The sequence below is a fragment of the Periplaneta americana genome, chromosome 15 (assembly GCF_040183065.1).
Source record: "Periplaneta americana isolate PAMFEO1 chromosome 15, P.americana_PAMFEO1_priV1, whole genome shotgun sequence".
NCBI lineage: Eukaryota > Metazoa > Arthropoda > Insecta > Blattodea > Blattidae > Periplaneta > Periplaneta americana.
Genome location: NC_091131.1, coordinates 87,622,227 through 87,648,006, shown reverse-complemented (window position 1 = coordinate 87,648,006; position 25,780 = coordinate 87,622,227). Strand labels below are relative to the sequence as shown.

The window sequence follows — 25,780 nt, the reverse complement described above, 5'->3', positions numbered from 1 at the left end:
ACTGTTTCTTATTTATTATTTAGATTTCACAGTTAGTACCTACTAAATGCAACCCAAAATAATAATACTAAATTAATATTTTCTCAACACAAGAATAACACGGTTTCTGCGTTGCTTTCTTCACGCTAGTATTGTGAAGTTTGATATCCGTGCCTTTCAGCCATAGGAGATTCAGTGTCATATACTAGAATTGTTCCTTTTATAATGCAGTATTTCCTTAATACCGCCAACGATAAAACGTAATATTGAATAGTCCTTGTCAATTTTCATATCCTTGATGCAGATTATCATTTTTGTGTGTAGACAAGACATGAAGCGTAAAATGCTTGGAATAAATATCACCTTTCTCTTTTAATAAACTGTTGCATGTATTGTTGTCGGTTTTACTTTGAAATAGAACTGTGAGCAATAAAAGAACACATTGTGTCAGCCTCATGAGAGTAGGTACTTGAAAAATGTGTATGTTTAATAAGATAATTTCAGATTAAGCTTTGAAGTGATTGTATTGATGTAGAAGAACCATAGAAAAAAACGAAGCTAAATATTTAAAGATTCTTTCTCTCGAATTATTATGATGTTAATAATGAAGCTACCGATATCCTTCATTGCTGGACAGTAAAGCTACACTTTTAGCAAATATTATATTGTATTTTAATTTAGTGTATTAAGTGCTGTTGACTGACCCAGTTTGCTGTGTCGATACAAAAATAGTTAAATACAAATGTTTGTACGTATTAGTTGATCAGAATGCTAGAAAGGGGACATTTAATTAAAACTAAATGTTGATAAATATGAGAATATATTTAGAAAATTTAAAATTTGTTCGAAACACAATAGCATCTAATACCTATAAAAGATCCTTTGATTGAGGTTCTGGCTGATATGTACATCTATTATCAGGCAGTACATCTCACTTGATGATATGTGTCAGAGAAAGAACAATTGAAGACATTATTACAAAAACAACCCTTGTCAAAATTGGTATTTTTCAGAAGAATAATAAAAAATAAAAGAATAACACATGTCAGCTATTCCCATTCAACTGGTGTTTTATCCTTGTGTCTATTGCACTTGACATGGGCTGTTTTTTTCAGTCTATAAACATTCAAAATAGTAGCAAATATGTCCTTAACTCAATTTCATTAAAAATGATTAGGGCAGTTTTTGTAATAATGTCTTCAATTGTTTGTATACATCTGTAGTCTGACTAGCGTAATATGTAGCTAGTAAGCAATGTTTGCAATTGAGGAAAAGGAACTGGCCACCCTACCCCAGTTGCTTCATAAGTGATGCCTTCTTGGTATCACTTATGAGGTTCAGACCTGTCTTCGGATAGTTGACTAAACAACAATCTATAACAATAGTTATCTATTAAATGTTTTGTAAATAATTTATTTTTGTGGGAAAACATCATTGGATTGTGCTCCTTTTTTTCTTTTTAATGTGATCATTCTCTCTTTGATGTATGACCTAAAATTGACAGTATATAGGCCTAAGCAGTATATAGGCTAAATTTTCAGAAGTTTTATAAAAATATTTTGAAAGTGAAAAGGAGTTTTTAATAACCTTTATTTTTCAACAGTACACCTATGCGATTTCCATCTGTGGAAATTATCTGGCTAAACTAAACAACGTAATATTGTGATGATATAGGGAATTGAACCTAGCACTGCCATTTTAAAATTTCAACATCTTTTAGATAAATTATTCAAAGAATATGACACATTCATCCACCTAATATGAATTTTTATAATAAGTGGTCGCATTTTAAAATTAAATTTATAATATCTATAAAAGCCTAACACTATAATATTATTGTACGAAAGTGCACTGTGGGTAATTAAGGAAAATTATTAAAAACAAACTGGAAGCTATAAAATTAGAAAGTTAGGATAATTGAAGACATGTACACCAAAAGATTAGAAATTAATTATACTTACTTACTGGCTTTTAAGGAACCCGGAGGTTCATTGCCGCCCTCACATAAGCCCGCCATTGGTCCCTATCCTGAGCAAGATTAATCCAGTCTCTATCATCATATCTCACCTCCCTCAAATCCATTTTAATATTATTTTCCCATCTACGTCTCGGCCTCCCTAAAGGTCTTTTTCCCTCCGGCCTCCCAACTAACACTCTATATGCATTTCTGGATTCGCCCATACTTGCTACATGCCCTGCCCATCTCAAACGTCTGGATTTAATGTTCCTAATTATGTCAGGTGAAAAATACAATGCGTGCAGTTCTGTGTTGTGTAACTTCCTCCATTCTCCTGTAACTTCATCCCTCATAGCCCCAAATATTTTCCTAAACACCTTATTCTCAAGAAATTAATTATAGTTACAGAAATTAGAAATAATTTTGTTTCATCTAACATAAAATAAATAACAGAATTAAATTGTACTGGGACAACTTATAATAAAGATGAAAGGTTCGCCCAAATGTGTATTGAAACAAGAGAACTCTAAAGGAATTTCAGAGCTTGCTGTATTCATTCAAGAATTTTGATCTCTTATGTAGGACTTACAGAAAGGATACCGAATTGTATCAATCAGTACAATTTTGTTAATCATGTTAATGACATTCCTGTAATTATAGTTTATTTTCTTCAACTGTTATTCAAACAACCTACCATATCAGTTAAGTAATATTCTGTGCTCTTTTTTCCCCCTCTATAACGAGGAGAGAGCTTGAGGCTTATTCTGTCTTACCACTCCTTTTATGTGGGAATAGTTGTTAGAGTTTGAATGGTCGCTCTCCTGTAGATATTATGACTGTGTAGTGCTGTCGATTTAGCCATGTAGGCTCAAGATCTGGTGAAGTCTCACTAGAACACACTTTGACTCCCTGAACAGTGTGCTACTCATTCTCAGACTGATAGTATCTGTAGGCCTATACCAATTACAATACTACATTCAGCTGCACTATTTTAGTAAGAACTGCCATCCTACTCCATTATCTCCTGGCCTAGTTGTCTCATAAGTGATGCCTTGTTGGTATCACTTGTAAGGTTCAGACCTGTCTTCGGACATTTGACTAAACAACAACTATTGAAATGATTATGAATAACTTATCAAAATTGGAGAGTGACTATGGAATGATGGAGGGAAACGCTGAGAAGTACCTTCAGGTACCTTAACTTTGTTCACCACAAATAAAGCTATGCCACTGTCGGAATTTGAACTTATAATAAGCCAGTACTTTGCCAACTGAGGAGTTACCAAGGCAGCTTCTATGCTTTTAAATCAGAAGATAAAACGTTCGTTTTACACATTGCACTCAAAACGGATTATTTTTTTACAAGTCCAAAAAGTAAGATATCTAACTTGATTTTATAAATTTAACTATTCGAGGAGAGTCTGTAATTAATATTGCTCGTTTTCATGTTAAGTAGTCATTTACATATTTTATTCACTTAAAAGAAAGTTGTTGTTTTTTTATTTTAAATGAACAATTCATTTTTTACTAAAATTGTTCCATTGCATGTGCATTATTTACGGATAAAATAACTCGTAGATACTGAATATGAATAAAATTAGACCATTAGTTTAAGAGAAATTGCTCTATACTGAAGAAGAAATACCATGCTCAAAATCACTTTTTTTTTTTTGGTATCAAGGATATTGAAAAACTAGTATTTCTGAAGAAATTTCAAAGTCTATTTCTTACAACTTCACGATACTTTCTCTTTATATTTCGTATAATGGGGGAGGGGAGGGATAGAAATATACAGTAATTCCAGTAAGTTGGCTTCTTTTCAATAAAAATGTGGGAATCTCTGGAGTAGAGTTTAGTTAATCTTATAGATCTAAATACAAAACTTTTAAACAATATTTACGATCAAATGTTTCTTTTTTTCCTTATTATATAGTACCGTAGAGAATAAAAAGATACCATTCTTTGATTATTGATGTTTACAGAATGAATGTATCATCAATGGCAACACAGCAAGTACCTGTTCCTATATCAGCTTCGTGTGAGGCATCTTCAGCAAAGCTTCCAGAAAATATAACAAACATATCATCTGAATCTGCAGTAGCTTCAACTGCAACACCAGTAACTCAACAGCAGGCTGGCACTCGTATGCTCCCACTCCTTTACATTCAAGGACCTGGAATGCGGGTTGCAACCACTAGTGCAGCAACAGTGCCAGTTTCCACTACTTCTACTGGGACTCAAGTAAGTCAACTTATATTTATGTAATAGCCCTACTGGATTTTGTGGTAATTGCTTATGCTTGATGAAAGGTTCACCCTTCCTCACATCCCTTATGTGTGTTAATAGATTACATCTGCTTCTCGATTTTTTTCTTCCTAAATTTTCTGACATGGAAACCTTCCAAAATATCAGATTAGAACTCACTTTGAAAGTTTGTTCATAGTTTAAACCAACAAAAATGTAGCTGGGAGACACAAAAAGTAAATTTTCGAAGTACAGTGTAAAATGTTCCGTTGTACTAATAGTTGAGTAATCTTTCTACTTATCTTTAACAGAGACAAGCCAGACGTGTCATACCTTACACTGAAGTGGAGGCAGTTAAGTAACTTGTAAGTCACATTTCAACAAGATCACTGCCTACTATGAACTGTGTTTTATATTACCATTTGAATATTTATGAAGAATTCCCTACTCTTTCTGTCAATAGTAGTATAACAATTTCAATGAGACTGTAGTGGCATCTAATGGATATTTTTTAACTTGATCAACAAATCAGTAGTTGACAGATCTATAAGTTAGAGGATGTGATGTTCAAGAAACTCTACAAAGAACGACTAAATCGATAACTTCAACAAATCAATAGTAACTGGGTTAATATCTGTGTTAAAGAAATTGGGCATAAGGGAAATAATTTTTATTCCCAAAATTGACTTAGAATGACTCCATTTATAGCCTACTTGCTTTCAAAATTGAAGAGCAAAAAAATTTCCGTTTCTCTGAACTGTCATATGGTGTTTGTAGAATACCAAAATTGGCTGTGGCCCTTTTGTGATTGGTGCTGTCATGGTATTTCCCTACAGAGATTTAGGAAACCATGAAGAACCCAAGGCAGGAAAACAGACCTCTAGGATCGAACCTTGGACTTCCTTGCAGGTTTATTTAAAAACTGTCCATGTTTAAGTTATAGGAATTGCACAGAATTTTTTATATTTTATTCACATGATTTTGGAATTAACAATATTAAAAAAAAATGGTATTAGTTGTAGACATATTTTGTGTATCTTAGCTCTTCCTTAAACCTTTCATGGTAGTAATTAAAATAGTGCAAACAGTAACGTGTTAATATTGTTATATTATATATACTGTCCATGTCTAGGGCCTTACAAAAGAGTCTACATGAAAATCAGTATGAAAAAAAATCATATTTATTCGCATTTAGTAAGAATATATGAAATTTCAAGTTTCTTCATAATACTAACTTAGATTAAGGAATGATCCTCCTTGTTCAGATGTTTATTTAAGAACTTATTTTTAATATTTCATCTAAACTGAGCATTTGTTCCTGTGCATGTATGCCTCTCGTATAAATGTGAATTCTTAACCATTCCACACTGCATTTTATCTAATATTAATTGTAAAAAATAATGTCCCTTTGTCAAATTCTTCTAACTCATGAAGATTTTGAAAGCTCCAATGCAGGGCAATACCTCCGAACTTGTAGTGTTAAGTGGGTCAGACGTTTTAGAGTTTCCCTGTGTTGGTAGGTTTAACAGAGGGGGGCTTTCATGGCAAAATGGCAGATGTCTTCTGACGATGTTTATATAATTATTGCTTTGACCGCTATTGTTATCACCAGAAGAAGATATAAGTATTGGGTACATCCACATCTGAGAAACAATGTAGATATGCACCGCACTTACATAGTCTCAAGGCAACTCGAGATGCATTCAGAGAAATTTCTGGAATTTTACAGTGGACTTTGGTGTTTGATGTCACTGCTTCAATTTGTATCAAAATTACACTGCCTTGCCCTATTTTATTCTTGATATTTGTGGAGGAAAGATGTGAGCCACATGGTTCCATGCTCTGTCCTGCTCATCCTTCATGCTGTAATTTGGTGACACAGTATCAAACAAACATTCATAAGATTCAATAACTTCAACAAACTTAATGCTGAAGGCTTCACTTTCTGAAAGAGGCATATGTTGAGATATGTTAACAAAGATAAAATACCGCGCACTAGCAGAAACTGAACTAGTCAGATCCTTTCTTCACTCTGGTTGGAACTTGGATCATTCACTGTGCTTGAACAACTCAGATGACAAGTTGCACTCTCAAAAGAAAACAATATGGTCAATATGCGAGTGGCTTCAAAGAAACATGTGGCAGATGTGACGAATCATGCCACTCCTGTATGAAAGGTTTGATTTGTTCGTTTTCAAATGATGTACCACTGCAGTGAGAAGCCTGTAGGTTACCTACAACAAATAGATTCATAATCTATCACAATTAAATTGGAGATAGTTAATCATTCCAGTTTGTTAATAACACTTTCGTTAGTTACAAATATTTTAAATCAACAAACAAGGAATTACTAAATAGGAAAAAAATTCGAAAAATGCTGAAACAGATTGTGATCTTTGTTTCCCTGTTAGAAATGATTAGAAATGTTAAAGGATAAAAAATCAATTACAGAAATCTGGTGCATTGGTATCTGAACAGCTAGAACTAGAGCATTAGTTTTTCATGCCAGAGACCTCAAGTTCAAGTGAAATTTGTTGTACACAAAGATAGTGTTAATGGAGTTTCCTTGAAGTACTTAAATTTTTTCTGCCATCCAATTAGTTCTCATCACCCAAAAAATTGGAACAGTTAGACAAAGTAATACTAGCACTGTGTTATGTCCTTGGATCTGATGAGCTATGACAGCCGAAACAAATTATTTATTAGTGAAATATACTCATGGATTTGTTCCATTGGACCTGGGAATTTTAATTTTTAATTCAAGAAAAATGTGTTGAAAGGCAATGTATGCCTAATCTGTCTTTGTGATTTGAGGTTGAGTGAATTTCAAGAAAGAGGTCGTTAAATGGACAGAATTATGCTCAGTTGAGGATAGTTCTTGACATAACTGAAAACTTAAAACCATGAAACATTCCAAGCTTTATACATAAATATACGACACATTGTATTTATTTGATTTATTTTCAGGTTATGTCGAGTGCTATTAAACCACAGTTTGTGACAACAAACACACAGTTCATTCCTACTCTGGCCCCAAAGTTGGCCATGGCTCCAGTTGTTGCGCCATCAAACATAACGCCAGCATCTGTAGTTACAACAACTACGTGCACTTCAAAACTAGTTCCGACTACCTTGGATCAACAGCAACCACAGCAGTCACAACAGCAGCAGCAACAGCAGCAAGCTCAACCCCACTTCGTGATCCAGGCTCCACGCACACCTGCAGGTTCCACTGCTACAATTGTTCCAGTTTCAGTAGGGGGTGCTGGAATGGGTAAACATACATTTGCTTACCTCGGAACTATCATCAAACCTGGAATGGGAGTTGGCAAACCTGGTGAAAGTCCTCAACTGGTATTGCCTACAGCAGGATTGGTACCAGCAACCAATCAGAAACTCTTATTGGCACCTGTCCCAGTTCTACCCCAGCTAGCACCTGCTCCACCTCCTATTGGCAATACCAGTAACCCAACACCGTCCCAGCAGCCAAAAGTAGCTAGTCTCCTTGTGCCCATGACAATTCCAGCCACTGTTGGTGGAGGCAAGAGTGGCATGATCAATCTCAAGATATCAAACGGTCAGATTCACACTGAAGGAAAGGGATCTGTAACTGGTAAGTTTGTCATTACATGCTCAGAATTTATATTCCGTTTCTTCACATTATAACATCTGTTTCGAGACTTACTTAATTTCTTTCCCTATTCTTTGCATAAATAGTTTACAATTTAGAATTATTTATTGTATACCGGTATCTAGAAATAGAAAATACGATAGGTTTTATTGTTTTCACTTGCAGTGTTTCTCTGTGTTGTTATAAATCCCCTAAGCCTCTAAGTAATATAGGCTACAACAATTTAATTCACATACATATTAATACATTAATAATGAATTACTTATGTAGGCCTATATTCCGTGCAAAGTTGTTTGGACTGTCATCTTTGTCCTGAAAAGATAGCGTTTTCATTTAAACACTAAAACGTGTTTTTATTTAGATCATTTTTAGCCTAGCTAAATGAGATCTAAAAAGGAATGCTGGTATTTTGCAAGAACTCAAAACTGAAGTAATTTCTGGAATAGATCTATCAATATAAAATAAACTGGAGACACCATCTTGAAATGATGGGGTCAAGTAGGATCTCCAAAGCTACGAGATCGAAACAAAAGATTAAATGGGTACTAAAAGAAAACCTTGGAAAAATACAGAGGTTTTTTGGATATAGTGGTTAGAAAAACCAGGAACAGATATAGTAGCCATATTAATATTAAATCCACAACATGATTGCCTAGTAGCACGTGTCCACAAAATTAACATTAATAAAGATTCAGAGGACATAGTGATACAGTTGAATAGAGCAAGTTTTCAGTTACATACAGTTACAGCTTGATTCAGGGATTTTGGCCCCTACAAAAAGTAAGTATATAGACTAAGAGTGAGTTACTTGCTGGGTCACACAGGTCAGGCGGTGCAGTCATAACACCTAACATTTTCTTCTTATCATGTCGTGGTACACTCCGTCTTAAAACACAATATTCATCCACACGTCTCGTTACTAACCACTACGTCTGTTGACTAAACAATGTCATGATGATTTATATATTCTTGACATGAGTGTCCATCAGCTTCGAGCATAGATATTATTTTCATTCTTCCTCTTTCCTCTTCCCCTCCTATGCACATTTGTGGTTAAATTTCTTTCTTATGACGCAACACACAGCTCGCTCACTAGCTAAACAACCAAGGACAGGGGCCATTAACGTTGAATCGAGCTGTACTTTTCCACACAGTCACCACCATTCGTTATGCATTTGAGAAGAAATGTCAGTCACTCTAAGAGTTAAATTTAGGATTTGTGTTTCTCTTTATCATAACATGCTTGTAATGTGTTATACTATAAATTCATTAATTGACTGTTAAACAACTCAATTTACATTTCAGCTGTTTGCTCTTTTATATAGAATTATATCTTATGCTTAAATTACATCTCCTGATTCCTACAAACACAACACAAATTACATTACATTAAACAAATCAGTAATAAAATAAGGATAGACTTTTATACGGCTTTTTATCCTTATAATATTTTTGAAACAGCAAAACTGAGATCTCAGTGTCTTCCTAATGGTAAATAGTGACTTAGATTTCTAGAAATGCATACTAGGTTGCAGGGAATATAGTTATAATGCTCTTGGTAAGTAATATCTTTATCTACACATTCAGAAATGGTTGTTAGGTTGTTTATTGTGGTACTTATTTTTTCTAGTGCTACGAGAAGCAAAATCATTGACAGGCAGTGTTGGTCAACTGCCACCACTACAACCTATTGCCAAATATCCTAGTACAAAGACAACAAATATTAAACCAAATGGATTATTACTGCCAGATTCAACCACTCTGACACCACTGAAAGATGCTGCAACATCTCCACCAGTGATAAAGAAACTGACTATTGATGATGAGAGCAACATGAAGAAAAACTCTGCCATTAATATAAACAATAACAATAATAACAATAATTCAGATGATAAGAAAAAGCTAAATCAGGATTTGAACAGATGCCTTAAGGAAACTGTTGATGCAATATTTTCACCAAACAGTCCTTTAATGAAGGACAATGATCGAGATAAAATAAATTCTGCTGATGATGAAGTGACATTGATTAAAGTGAATCCATTGAAGGAGGAGTCCACTACAAAAGCAGAAAATAAAGAGCTTCCAGAAGATGATGTCAAGATTGAAATAGTAAAGCAAGATGTGGTGAAGACAGAGCAAACTGAAGGAAATGCTGAAGATTTTGACCCAATGAAAGTTCTTGAATGGAAAGATGGTATCGGAACATTACCTGGAAGCAATCTGAAGGTTTGTCTTTTATACCCACTAACAAATCATTTAACTGATCACGTATATCACTTTTTTTCTGAGTGTAATAAAATAAGAATGCTTGACTTGTACCTTAAATTAAAGTAATTTTAGTCAAGTTAAACTGACAGAAAAATAGATATAAATCATTAATTTAAATTTTTGATATGAATTTTTTTATTTACCTATTCTAGATCATATCAAATGTATTCTGTCATATGTTACATTATTCATATGTTATTGATACATCTGTTTATCTTCCATACTTTTAGGTACCTTGTAATTACATAATGCCTTCTTAATTAATCTCTTAATTGAAAATGAACCTTATATAGTGAAAGCTGTTTTAAGACATGGTCCTAATTTTTTTTCCGTTGTGGACAGGTTTCCATGTTATTCAGATGTGACGTTAAAATGAAATATTTTATCATTTGTATAAATGAAAAACAAAATGGCATGCCGCAAATTGTAGGAATTACAAAATATTCTGTTTAACACTACTGACATTAAATCAGCTTCATGTCGCTTATTTAATTGGTGAATAATCTTGATGAAAATCTCATTTCCTGTATAAATTATATCGTAACTCACTCATTAAACACTATAAAGTTTATTAATTACACTAAATTTAATATCTAACACTATACTATAATACTTTACTGTGTATCACAGCACATTATTTAATTGGGGTAGGAGCCTGCAAGTCTTGAATTCTGGATTATCTAATTTCTTTGTCAGTTCAAGGTTTGCTTTGCAGAATAGGTCTAGAAATTGGCATGCTCTTTGAAAGGGCAAGAAAAATCCACTCCCACAACAGTTCATTTATTTCTATGTAACCAGTTATTTTCTCTTTCCTTTTATGTCACCATTATTGTCCGCAAGCCACTCACTCATGATATGGTCTTTATTTTTTAAAGTGTTACATTACACCTGAGTTTTCCATTCATAAATTTCAACACTGTTTTCCATACTCTTCGTTTCTCATTTTCCTTGATAACTTTTACTTAATCAATTAATGATAGTGCAACATTTTTACGCAACTTTTTTTTTATCACGAAATCACTAATACATTTGCGTTCTACCCAGCTACGACTGTATACAGAGTGAAGCATTGAACATCTCTGAAGGGACTCGTCTGCCTAGTCAATAGGGTAATAAAATTTATGAGCACCAGGCCAACACACCCTCGCACCCTCAAAAATTTTACAAAGAAAACTTGTTTTTATTTTAGTGACCTACGTATTTCGTATATTCCTTGAAAGCACATACTGTTTCAAAATATAGTTTACATTAAAGTAGTGTGTCCAAAATATTATTTCCGTTTTGAACAGTAGCAGACAGTTTCAGTTTTATTCAGGAAAAATTACACATAATACATATGAATTTTGCCGGGACCAATAAATTGTTCCGAAATAGACAGGATTCCGGATTATTCAGGTTCCGATTTGAACAGTTTTCACTGTAGAATTATAATAGGTCTATGTCTTTCTAATGCATTAAAATAGTTACAAATTCTGAAATTCATATAAGTACTGAAGTTTTTAGACAGGAATTGTTACTATATATTTATGCTGTAACATAATAAGTTAAAAATATGCACTGTGTGTGTGTATATATATATATATATATATATATATATATATATATATATATATATATTTATATTTTTACAGTTTCGTCTTAATGAGTTTGGAATGATGGAGGTGGTAGATGACGAAGATTATGAAAACCTTCTGTCTTCCAAGAAAAGTGAAGGAGATGTTAAAGATGAATCAAATGTACCAGTGAACATCACAGAATTAGATGATGATGGAGGTGGGAAAAAGGAAGAGGAGGAAGATGAGGAAGAAATAATTGATAATCAGACAGGTAAGGTTTAAAATGTAAATAGATTATATGTAGAAGTTGTGGTCAGAGCCAAGTTTATATTGGTTAAGAGCACAAAATAGGATTTAGAATTTAAATTTTTGAAGGAGAAACTGATGTTTATAATATTTCAAATGTTGTCTTTCTAATATATGTAGTAAAGCAAGCATTAGCGATATCCAGAATATGGCCACTGCTATCTAATTCTCAAAATCATCTTCAAATTCTGCGCACCTCAACCCCAAGTTATCTGTCGTCTCGTCTTATGCTCCAATCATAACTTAAATACTCAATCTAAGTTCACTGGCACATTGAGTATACCTCATCATAACACTTCCTGATACTCTTCATCATTCACTGCTTCAATTTCTCATCACTGGAACTCCCTACCTCATACCTTACGGACATTGACTACTTTCAAAACCCGGTTGTTAAAGAAACTGCTTAGACTGTGAGCTTTCCGAGAATATAACTTTTCTAATTATTTTAATATTGTATTACTTCGATTCACATTGCTGTAATTGCTTGATTCTTAGTATTATATGGAACTAAACTTGTCTTCATTTTGCTATTATTATTATTATTATTATTATTATTATTATTATTATTATTATTATTATTATTATTATTATTATTATTATTAATTGTGTAGTATTCCTGTATTGCTGTCATTTTTATATTTGCTATTCTTACAGTTCTTGTACTGGTTGATTGGAAGAGAAGGCCTTATGACCTTAACTCTGCCAGTGGAAATAAATCTATTACATAAATAAATACATAATCTTCTAATAATGATGGCATGCAGATATTCATTTATTTTGTTTATATGAATTGCAAATGTAAATTGTTTTCACGTTATTGTATATTAGAAATTATGTGGACTATTTAAATGAGTAAACATATTTCAGATTTTTGGGTCATTATTTTAAGTTTTCCTGTCATTTTAAACATTTGTAGGTCATAAAAATCCCGACTCTGGTTATAAATAATCCTCATGGCCATGTCTGTTGGACCTGTTCACCAAAGGCTGTTGCAATTCTCCATTTCATGTGGACTTGCTAGAATTTGAACCTGGGTCTCTAATATCAAAAGCTGATGCTCTAGTTATTCAGCTAACAATGGACCTTGGCTGCTTGAAATAGTTACGGACAATAAGGGCTTCTTTACTTATCCTATTTGCAGACTCCATGGTGGAGACTAAGAGTGAGGTCCCAGTGAAGTCATCAGGAACAGCAGATGACATTTACTGCTGTGAAGGTTGTGGCTGTTACGGCTTGGCGTCAGAATTTGTAAGCTCCAGGTTTTGTAGCCATACTTGTGCTACATCATTTGCAAGCAAAAAGGCTGCCCAGACTAAGAAAGAGAGAGATCTATTGCAGCTAAGGCTCCGACGGCGTAAAAAACGACTTCTCCATCTTATGCAACAGCAGCTGCAGAATCAACAACAGCAGCAGCATAATTTACAGCAACAGCAAGTAAGTCTTGAAATACAGAAAGTAGACATTTTACAAGGGGGGAGAGGAGAATATGTTGATGCATAGTTAGCCAAATAGCTAAGCGCCTCAAAAATTGAAATTTATATAAAGATAAATGATGGCGAGCATGGTCATTTGATTCGAAATTCAAACGTCAGAAAAGGTCGTTAGTCACTTATGCAAATCTTAATCTTTATGATTAGTGAATTGGCATTTGTTCAAAATTTAATTTTCCTTCGAATTATGTTGGCATAGAAAGTAGGAACAATTTTTTATAAAGAATTTAATCCTTTAGCTAATAGATGGAGCAATAATCTAAAAAAATCGATTTTGGCACTTGGTCAATTGATGCATAACATCATCCAATTATCCACAGAATTTCCCTTCTCCTTGGAAGTCAAGGTGTTACTTCGCTGCAGTAAGAATCTTTTTTATAGTTGGAACTTCTTTATTAACGACATACAGCTCATGCATTTTGTCAAGACACTCGCGATGTGCAGTAGGGTAACAACGTTTCTGTGAAGGGGGTAGGAGTAGAAGGGAAGGTCGAGCATGTTTCTATTGAGTTCAAGGCAAAGGCTAACCCATTCCCCTATAATTCGTAAGTAGACTCATCCGATCTCATGCGCAGCTCTATAGGAAGTGTGGGGGAATGTCTTGACAAAATGCATGAGCTGTACATGGAAGTAATTATGTTCCACAACTTAGGCCTATATCTTTCAAAATTATTGAGCAAAATTTTCTTCGCAGAAGTTTTTTTTTTTAATTTCCTGTCTTTAGCTTTCCACCATTTGATTGAGCTATTGCACCTTCTGGCCTTATATTGACCATAGTTAGCATAGACATTCCAATCACCCTTGTTGCTCACTCAGTAGTAGGGTGATCAGACCAGGGGCGGCTCATCCATAAGAGCACTCCCTGCTTTGACAGAAAAATAAAAATAATATTTATTTTAATTTTTAGAAGAATTGTTATAACTTTTATTGGTAAATTGCTTTATATTTCATCTGGCCGGGAATATGTACTATTATCTTATGCATAATCTTTTTGCGCGTCGACTGTATTGGAATTGACTCTGCATTCAAAGTTGTCCTGGGATCTGCAGGGTGGTCAGCTCATAGAGAGTGTGTCTTGCATGGTCAGGGGGTAGAGAGGTGAAGGGAAGCAGAGGGAAACTGACGCTGTTTAAAACCCATATCTCGCTGCAGTGGCTTGCAGAGCCAGGCCACAAGGGATCTTTCCTCTCCTCCCACACCGCTATTGTAATGCTGCGTCAAATGGATTCTCTGTTCCCTTCAAACTTAATGACAAAATTTTTATTTTCTTTTCACATACGTATTCTTGTAGAATCTTATGGAGTTAATATAACGAAATTGATATTCTCTTTTGCCTTATTATTACGTATATATCCAGCCTCCAGCAGAACCTAATATTTGCCTTAACTCAAAATGATTGCACGAGTAGAATCCTTGATATAGCACGTAAAATAAGAGACTTCTTTTCCAGTTTTAGAAAATTGTTGACCATCAGTATATCTGAGTGTTGCTTTGGTGTGACATCTTAATACCGTAACTTAACCAGTGCAAATTTGCAAGCATGAGTGTTTGTGAATTACAGAATATTAATTTTTATTTTTCTCAACTTTCCCTTGCGGAGAATATTGATGTAATGAAGTGAAATTAAAGGGTCGTCCGTTACCCGACTTAAATCTTACTTACGCTTCATCCAGCCGAAATAGTGCATATATGTAAGGAAGTATAACAATGAAATTTACGCTAGCATTTGTGGTTACGTGGATGTGAACAAAAAAAATCTGTATTTTATTTTCCTTGCCTCCTCTTCGGTGGTGATGCTACATGGACTACGAGTGGTGTGACAGATTTAGGACATTTGCCCCTAAAAAGCAAAATGCACGAATCTTCGCAGTCTCACCTGAAAAAGTTGTTTCATTGGCTATGTTATGCAACTCATACTGCTGTGCAATTAAGTGAAACGAACAGAACAAACATTCTCAAACATAATCAAGAAGTGAGAAAAAATCGTGAAATTACGAGGGGGATCCAGGAAATAACGACCGTTTTGTTGTAATAATTAAAAAAAAAAAAATTATTTGAAAAAACAAAGTCTGTTACATAACTGAAGCTTCCTTTACTTCTCTACATAATCACCACCTACATTTAAACATTTGTCGTATCTGTTCACTAGCTTTAGAATTCCCGTGTTATACTCCTCTGCCGCCAGTTCATTAAGCCAGGTGTTCACTGTCTTCTTCAACTCTTCATCACTTCCAAAACGCGTACCACCCAGAATGTCTTTCAGCAATTTGTCGAGTGATGTGCGCCTGTCTTGCAAGATTCTGTCGTTCACTTTAGTCTTCAGGTCTTCTGTGATGAGTGATGGGCGTCCGGGTCTAGTTTCATCGTCGACATTTGTTCGCCCATTGTTGAACATTTCGCACCATTTTCTCATATTTCTTTCATTCATTACAGTATCACCATACACTTCTTTCAATTGCCGGTAAATTTCTGCAGGTTTCAAATGTCGGGCATTCAAAAATCGAATCACACTCCTCACCCCACAGTCGGCGGGATTATCAAGCACGTCGTTCATTTTGAAGTAACACAAAATGCACAATGGCGACTTGTTGCAACCAGTACTCAGAACATTATGAGAACACATGTTAAGGAAGCCAGTTGACCTTCAAACAAGGAAGGGGAGTCAGCTGCACGGCGGGTATGCACGAACGGTCGTTATTTCCTGGATCCCCCTCGTATTTTTAAAGAAATATTGATTGTATCAAATTTTGTGGCCAATATGAACTTCCCCTTAGGGGACATGATGAAAAAACCATTCAAAGAACCCTGATGTGTTTCGTGGTTTGCTACAGTTCGTGAGTAATCTAAACGAGCCTCAATAATAATTTGGAACATGCCACTGTTTAAGGTTATTCTAAGACAGTAGAAAAGTTTTCCGGGCTATGAGGCCGTGGTCTGTTGGTTGTGAGACCAAACGTTTCGTTCACTGCTGCGGTGAACATCTTCAGTGGTGTCTATTGCTGGTGCGGCTGGTTCTACTGCGTGTGCCGATTGCCGTCTGCGCTGGCTGCATCGTTGTATATATAGTGCGGGAGGGGGGGGCTTGCTGTTGTCGCCTCGGTCCGCGCTCGAATGTGCTTCGCGGGCGGGTTTGCTGTTTTCCACGCGCTCCGCGTCCGGGGTTGTGTTGTTTAATTGTGCTACGCGGGCGGGTTTGATGTTGGTTTTTCTTAATGCCGGATACCAGGCCTCAAGGTTAACAAGGCCTGGTATCCGGCATTAAGAAAAACCAACATCAAACCCGCCCGCGTAGCACAATTAAACAACACAACCCCGGACGCGGAGCGCGTGGAAAACAGCAAACCCGCCCGCGAAGCACATTCGAGCGCGGACCGAGGCGACAACAGCAAGCCCCCCCCCCTCCCGCACTATATATACAACGATGCAGCCAGCGCAGACGGCAATCGGCACATGCAGTAGAACCAGCCGCACCAGCAATAGACACCACTGAAGATGTTCACAGCAGCAGTGAACGAAACGTTTGGTCTCACAACCAACAGACCACAGCCTCATAGCCCGGAAAACTTTTCTACTATTGACGCCGGCCGTGAAAGCCTACACTCCAATATTCTAAGACAATTCAGAATGAAGTGGTAGATTGTAAGTTGAGTGTCTGCCGATCTGAAATTCAGATTGAAATCGATGGTATTAGTTTTTCTTAGGGATTAGCAAATGGTCCCACAGACATCTCCCAACTAAGTCGATATGTAGTGCATTTATTTTTGTCCTATACTTATCTGCAGGGAAAGGATTTATATGTAAATACATATTTACTTATAAAGCTAATATAATTTATATTTTGCATTATCTTTATGTTTCACAATGTGTAGGGTTGAAAAATCCTACTTTTATTTTCCATATTTTTCCATATTTTAGAGTTTAGTACATATTTTCGTTAATTTCCATATATTTTCCATATTTCATATAAAACAGTCCATATTATATTAGGTTTAACAATAAAACAAAACAAAATTCCATTAACTTTTAAAAATACATTTCAACAATAGAGATTTAAACACATGTTCAGTAATCCCTTTAACATCAGAGTTATTTGAAAATTAGCAGTCCTATCAACAATGGGAAAGTAAGTTACAAAACTGTATTAATTTAATTTAAAATTTTTAACAGACTTCAGTTGTGCAGCTCAACAGTTAAATGCCAGTCAGAGTACACATAGGTTCAGTTTTGTAAATCATACTATAAAGACGGTAAATATGCCAAAAGTACGTCATTCAGTCAATTTAAAATCAAAACTAACAAGTTACATTTCAGAATTTAAAGAAGATGGTTTATCAACTGACAATAAAATATTATTTTGTAATTTGTGTCAGTGTGCAGTATCATCTACACAAAAGTTCCTGGTGCAACAACACATTACAACTAGTAAACATCAGGCCAACAAACAACTAAATTCCAAGCAGAGACAATTGTTTTTAACACAACCAACAACATCGAATGTAAGATCTGAGTTTAACATCGACCTGTGCCGTTCTCTCATCTCTGCTGATATTCCTCTCTACAAACTAAAGAATAAGGTCTTCAGGGAATTCCTTGAAAAATATACTCAACATACAATCCCGGATGAGTCAACACTTAGGAAGACGTATGCTCCATCCATCTACGATGAGACAATACAGAAGATAAGAGATGAAATTAAAGATAGTTCAATTTGGGTTTCCATTGATGAGACTCCCGACAAAGAAGGTAGACTTGTTGGTAATGTAGTTATCGGTTTGTTAAGTGAACAATATTCTGAACGAATTCTTTTACATTGTGATGTTCTAGAAAAGTGCAATAACAAAACTATAGTTAAACTGTTCAACGAAGCTATGGGTATCCTGTGGCCAAAGGGTATTATGTACGATAATGTGTTATTCTTTATTAGCGATGCTGCCCCTTATATGGTCAAAGCTGGACAAGCATTATCTGTTGTATATCCTAAATTGACTCATTTTACTTGTGTGGCGCATGCATTTCATCGTGTGGCAGAAGTGGTCAGAGACAATTTCCCTAAAGTAGATTTGTTGATTTCATCAGTGAAAAAAGTATTTCTGAAAGCTCCCAGTAGAGTTAACGTGTTGAAAGAAATGTACCCTGAAATTCCATTGCCACCAAAGCCAATTTTAACTAGATGGGGTACATGGCTAGAAGCAGTTGAATATTATGCCGAACATATAGACTCTATTAACAATGTTCTCCTTGCATTGGACTCTGAAGATGCAGTCTCAATTGATACTGCGAAAACAGTTACCTGTGACATAAGTGTGAAGAATGACTTAGCTCACATTCAGCATACATTTTCATGCATCATAAAAACGCTCAAAAGTCTCCAAAATAGGCACCTTTCACTATCTGAAAGTTTTGAAATTATAAATAGTACTGTGGAACAACTGAATCGTGGTAGAGGTAAAGTTGCAGATGCAGTAAGAGCTAAGGTGGACACTGTACTTTCAAAAAACCCTGGATATGAAGAACTACAAAAGGTTGTTGCTGTGATGAGTGGTGAATCAACAGTGAAGATTAACTTGGACTTATCCCCAGCAGACATTGTGAAATTGAATTATGTACCAGTTACTTCTTGTGACGTCGAACGCTCTTTTAGTCAGTATAAATCTATCCTCAGAGACAATAGAAGAAGATTCACTTTTCAGCACTTGAAAGAAATGTTTGTAACCTATTGTTATGGTAACAGACAATAAAAATTGTGTTTTGTTGAAACTACATTGGAAGATAAGGTACGTCCATTATATTTTTTGTTTAGTTTGATTAAAATGTACCAATATTTAACGTACATAGTCATTTTTTTATAATTTTAAGTCCATATTTAATTCCATATTTTGGTAAAAATCCATATTTAATTCCATATTTTGGTAAAAATAACTACATATATATTTACATATTTCATATATTTTTAGTCCATATAAATCCGTTCCCTGCTTATCTGTAATGGTATCAAGAAGTAAAATTTGTATGTACCGAAATCTACTGCAGCTCTCCCAATCCACAAGTTCACGAGCCGCCACTGGATCAGACATACTCTTTTAGAGGTCCAAATACTCTGTACACTTTTCTGTCTGAAAATACGTATATCGTACTATGCTCTTGTCTTTTCACGTAATTTCCAATTGACTCTTTTGTAATATTTAAATTCCGAATACATTGCACAAAATGTACATAAAAGTTAATCATAATGTAATCTAAGTTTACTTAGATGCTTAGGTCAGAGCTATTCAATTAATTTTAATGTTACTTGGTGCAGTAAGATCCAACTTTCTCTTCCACGTGCTTATTTGTTGGTCAGGCAGCATCAGTCTTACGTACAGGATGTTTACAAATGACATGAAATTTCTGCAACAACAATGCATACGTTTCCCTATGTTTAAGTTGAATCGTTTGCCACTTTAACATAAGCAAGCTGTATACATAGGACTAATGTTTTAGGCGTCAGGCGAAAATATGTTGCCTAGATGTCATTCAGACTTTTACTCCTGATTTCGTATTTAGACACATGCAACAATAAAGTCACGTATTGTTGAGGTCATGAAACTGTTGCGACGACAGTGCTGCTTTGATTTCATACAAAGAAAACTCAATGTATTTAAACATCTGCTACAATGAAGTCACTTGTCACAACATGTGATGTTGAGAGATCGTTCTCGGCATTTAAACTAATTCTGACAGATAGTAGAGAGCCTGGAGAAATCGTTTGTTGTTTACTGCCATAATAATTACGTGAAATACAAAGGAAGTTTTAAAAAAAAGTTTCAAAGTTAGGAAGTTAAAGATGTACCAATTAAATTGTGTGTGTAAAATGAATAATGAAAAAATTTAATAAAAATGATAGTTACTTTAAATTATTTTCATTGACATATTATTAAACCAAATAAATCTCTAAAGCGTATTTTTACTGCATATAATTCAATTTTTAGCGCATATTTCAACAGACTGCATAGTTACATGCATATTTTTAGGGTTTTTTAGTGCATAAAGTTCCGTGGTCTAATAATGACACATGTGAATGCCCTAACAACTTCTTGTAAATGCAATAAATTATAAATTAAAAAAAAAGCATATGAAATGCGAAATGATAATAAGAAATAGAACTATGCATGTTGAAATAAAACTCGTACAGTCACAAAACCCTGCTTGAAATTATGGAAGAGGAGGCAAGGAGAGGGCACTAAGAGTTTTTTTTCTCTCTCTCTTGTACGGAGGAGAGACCTGAAGGCTTACACTGCAGCCTGAGGCTTATTGTGCTTACCATGCCTATTCTTGTGAATGATTGGGTAGCCAAATAGCCGCACTCTTGTACAAACACACCATGAACACAGGCTATTGTATGGATGATAATGATATGTGAATAATTAATGATGGCGAAATGAGTCCATTGAGGTTCAATGCCGAAAATTACCCAGCATTTCTACTTCATTTGGTTGAGGGAAAACCCCAACCAGAATTTGAACCTCCACTCATTTCATAGCCAGACATACTGACCATTACTCCACAACAGCGAACTAAGGGTAATAGCCCCTACTGTGAAATCAGACTTTCTTACTTTTTAATATAGGCCTACCTATTAAAAGATTGTGTTCACGATTGAGTAGTATTTTCCATGTGTGTTGATTTCATTACAATAATATTGAGAGACTACCTATTTTTATAATAAGGTAGTTAAAGGTGAACATCCATTTTAAGTTTGAAATGAGCCTACTCAAAATATTTGTGGATTGTGAAGGACGTGTAACTCGCGATTTTGAGACAGAAAAAATTGCCAAAAAGTGCTGTTTTTTTTTTTTTTTTTTTTTTTTTTTTTTCGTGAAGAGAAGTTTGAAGAACGAGGATTGTAAAAATAATGAAATTATTTTGATGAACTTACCGGAAAATGTTGAAATATTGCATGAAACCTGGTGATGCAGATAAACTGAAAACCCATGAGCACGTGAAATGAAGAGATAGAACACTTCAAAATGAACGCGAAGTGCACATTTCACTTCACTTACCAAAAGCCTAAACTAACCTAATATAACCTGTCACAGATTCGTATATGCAAGGCATACCAAAGGCCGCAAGTATTTCAGTGACACGTAACTACAACATCCACCCAATTTGAGCTACAGAAATCAGTTAAGCAAAATGCGTGAGGTCTGTTAAAAAATTTAAAAGATGTGGAAATTAAACAGAATATTTAACACACATCCCCCTTAATAATTCCATTTGTTATCTGCATGTAAGGTACTAAAAGCAGAGGTGGCTCTGCATAAAGGCGAAACAGGCTGCTGCCTAGGGTCTCTTGCCTGAAAAGGTCTCGCGACTACGAGTATTTAAAATTTGATTTTCCAGTCAGATATCTATGTTTCCTTTTATTTACGTGTTATTTCTTCTTCCGTTTCCACATTCTTATTTATATTGTCATCCTTAATGGAATATAATAATAATTGACATCAGAGTCTAGCTTTCAAAGTGCAATCAACAATGCATTCATTCGTTCCTATCTTCTCACTCGATCGTCTTTCTTGGAACTCGTATTTTCGTTCCTCCTGCTCCACGCGTACATTTGATCAACAATGAAGAAATATTATCTATACTAATAATAAATCTGTAGCCGAAATTTTTCTGGTAATTTTCGATTTTCCAAAAATAATTGGTCCTAACATATATAATTAACCACCCTGAAACCGAAAATCGCATTTTTGAAATTTTTGTTTGTATGTCTGTCTGTATGTTTATTACCTTTTCACGCGATAATGGCTGAACCGATTTATATGAAAATTGGAATATAAATTAAGTTCGTTGTAACTTAGATTTTAGGCTATATGGCATTCAAAATACTTTATTTAAAAGGGAGGTTATAAGGGGGCCTGAATTAAATAAATCGAAATATCTCGCTTATTATTGATTTTTGTGAAAAATGTTATATAACAAAAGTTTCTTTAAAAATGATTTCCGATAAGTTTTATTCTTTACAAAATTTTGATAGGACTGATATTTAATGAGATAAATGAGTTTTAAAATTAAAATAACGCCATCTAAGACGGTTCAATGAATTAAGAACAAATGACTTCGTCTATAAGGGGCCTTGGACAACAACAATCGAAACAGGGGCCTTGGACATCAACAATCGAAAGCTATTAAACATAGCCTACAGAGAATGTTTCTGTGTTTATATGAAGTAATATCAGAAGCTAAATTAACCGATTTGTATAATTAATTATTATTTCACCATTGGAAAGTGTAGTTTCTCTAGATGGACATAGTGCTATAATGTTATTACAGTAACGTCTGAGTAAATCGAGGACAGGTAAGATTAAAATAGCTTCTTATGCACAGAAAATTTGATAGGCTATTTTGTACATTCGTTTTCTGTATTTCTTAAAATAATATTTATGTACATTCATTTTAATCTCAGAGAATTAACGAACAACGAGAGTGTATTGATTTAGTATGCAGTAATAGTACGTTAGGTTAGCAATCCATTATTTTATAATTCAAATTTTAACTATGCTCAATTGAATCGTGTTAAATATATATGCAATAAGTGCAATGCAAAAAAAAATTGGGTAATGAGCAAAGCAGATTATTTTGCCCTGTTGTAAAAGTTGTTCCCTGGATCAAACGTCCTATTTTAATTATGTAATTCCTTTATATTTATTTCTAACAGGTGCAGCGGAGCGCACGGGTACGGTTAGTAAATAATAATAAACTGAAATAATTATCACAAATTGTTAAATTAAATTAGAAATGTTCAAAACACGTTATACAACGCCGATAAATGTACATTTTCTTGAATTATAAAGTTTATAAATATTCCATTACCTAATAATGAATATAAATTATTCTAATGAGCCATATTTATGCTACAAGACCGACAAGTAACGTTCGTACTTCTTGCGGTAAAGTTCCAGTATTGTTTATTCAGTTATACTTTTCCAGGAACGTTATCATTTTTTTAAGTTAAATGTGTTATGTTTTCTTTGTAATGTCCGGGAGAAAACGCCACAGAGGTAGAAAATTCGAATCAGGCCATTTAAAAAGGCAAAAACGGGCGGGGACAGAGCAATTGAGGAATCAGTTATGCTGTTCAATGTTGAAATATATTAAGATAGACGAAACAATGCCCGTAACTGAGCATTCTGCGAGAAGTGACGATTTGACCCTCCAAGAACCCTCCCCCCCTCTTCTACAAATAAATGGAGTACAATCACTGGTTGTGAGTCATCTAATGAAAACGTTAATGCCGCGGGTTCAATTAGTGAAATATACACATTTGGTAGCGTTGATCGTGCCAATTGGCCACATCCAATTCAGGACAAGAAAAGGCAGCAAATTATCGAAAAAGAACCCGTTCGAGAAGAAAGTTCTGTGTTTCCATTGGACATCAATAAGAGACACGTTTCAGCTATCCACTATTTCAGGATTATAAGCAATAAAGAAAAACAGGATCGACGTTAGCTTGTAGCCTATATTCTAAAAATCGAGATAGGGTCTATTTTTTTTCCGACCTCAATGACGGCATTATCTACTCAGGGGTGTAACTACTGGAAAAACCTTAGTAGCCTTACTCGTCTAAAATCGCATGAAAATATTCCAGACTATTCAGATGTGATTCAAGATTTCAATTCAGTGAAAAGTATGAAAATGAAATGAGTTTTGATTTCGTGTGCAAACATGTTAGTTCATTTAAAAAATATTAACCTAATAGATTACTGTGATTTGTCAGTGTGTAAGATTTTTTGTAAGACTAAAACTGAAGGCTAGGTCAGAATTCAGACACAGTATATCGTAAGTATACTACTACTTCTGTTATTATTATTATTAATTATTATTATTATTATTATTATTATTATTATTATTATTATTATTATTATTATTATTATTGTCATTGATATAGGGCCTTGAGTACAGGTTTTCCTAGGGCCTCACAAATCCTAGTGCCGCCACTGATTAAAAGTAGTCGAATTGAAACACTTTATTACAGTCGTTCAGTGAACTATATTACCTATATACTTGATAACAGCTATTTTATAGAGTTTCTGCACAATCATATTTGCACGACTAAATACATTACTAATGATAACTGATACCGCGAGTAAAGTTCTTAAAGAATGACATCAAAGTACAATAATATTGCAATTATTTAATCGATACAATAATGATAATTTTATCATGATGAAATGGCGAGTACGTAATTGGCTATGCTGTATAACAATCACTTGTTTCATTATTGTGGCTTATCGAGTTTCAGATTAGAACATTCATTAATTCTTGTTTTTATGGCTGTAAGTTATTGTATTTGTAACGGCAACTTTGAGCAAAACTAGATTTCATTTGAATTACTGCTGTTGGTTGACAAGCACAGAATCGGCAGTAGGAGTGCTGTCAGACCTGTATGTGGGTGTACGAGAGCTGAGTAAACAACTTGCGTGTTTAGATTCTTGTGCCATATCAAAGCAGAAGGAATGTACAACGTAATGTTTAGAGTGCCGTATGTACTGCTAGCGGTATGTAGGCGAATGTGGAGTAGTTAATGAAATTTATGATAGAATTATCTGATAATATGTTATTTCATTTTCGTTTGTAGCCACAATATAGTGCCCATTTTCATTTGACAGTTTCAAGGATTTTTTTCACCGATAACCAGAGAGAGAGAGCTCACATTCGTATGGAGGAAAATACAAATGTTGTGTTGTCTTAATATTGTCAGTAGATTGTGGCAAGTAATTGAGTGGTTTAATGAGAAAATGAGCAAATGCACAAGAAGTTTCTACAATACCGTACTGATAAGTTTGTCGCGCTCGTAACATAATAAAACATGTCATTTTTGGACCGGATTTTAATAGCTGTAACAGTGGCCTTTAACTATTCGGAAATGAAAACATCATCGAAAACAGGCGAACGTGGCTGTCTTATGAAGCACATTTGAGCTGTGTTTAGTACCGGTAGTTGATATTGTTCTTTATTAGGCCTGATTATAATCCAGATATCATTTACATATTTCGTTGTTGCTTTCGATTAAATTTTATGTTATGGTGATCATCTACTCATCCTCTGAAACAAGACACATGTATCTGGCTGACTTTGTCCAGAGTTATTAACTTATTATAGCCATATCGTTCTTATTTCTGGCAGCCAATCACGTTTCAGCTCGGCTACATTTAAACGTGCGCATCTTGTCATTGGCCGCTGATGATGTCTGCACTTCCACTGCTGCCACATTTAGTAAACAGCTGTTATTTAATATACTGTCCTGCTCGGCAGCAAACAGGGTGTAGAATGTGCAACAACGCAGTCATCTTAAGGCGTAAACAAA

At 34.7% G+C, this 25,780-nt stretch overlaps 1 protein-coding gene across 7 annotated transcripts in view; it reads left to right on the top strand.

Moving 5' to 3' along the window:
• l(3)mbt (lethal (3) malignant brain tumor) overlaps positions 1-25,780 on the top strand; it is a 59,131-nt gene that overhangs the window by 11,097 nt on the left and 22,254 nt on the right. For all 7 annotated transcript variants that reach the window (XM_069847828.1, XM_069847830.1, XM_069847829.1 and 4 more), the window contains 5 exons: positions 3,919-4,177; positions 7,148-7,793; positions 9,442-10,037; positions 11,711-11,906; positions 13,086-13,378. In XM_069847828.1, the coding sequence (XP_069703929.1) occupies positions 3,920-4,177; positions 7,148-7,793; positions 9,442-10,037; positions 11,711-11,906; positions 13,086-13,378 (1,989 nt within the window). In that variant the 5' untranslated portion in view covers position 3,919. The remainder of the gene's footprint in view (positions 1-3,918; positions 4,178-7,147; positions 7,794-9,441; positions 10,038-11,710; positions 11,907-13,085; positions 13,379-25,780) is intronic.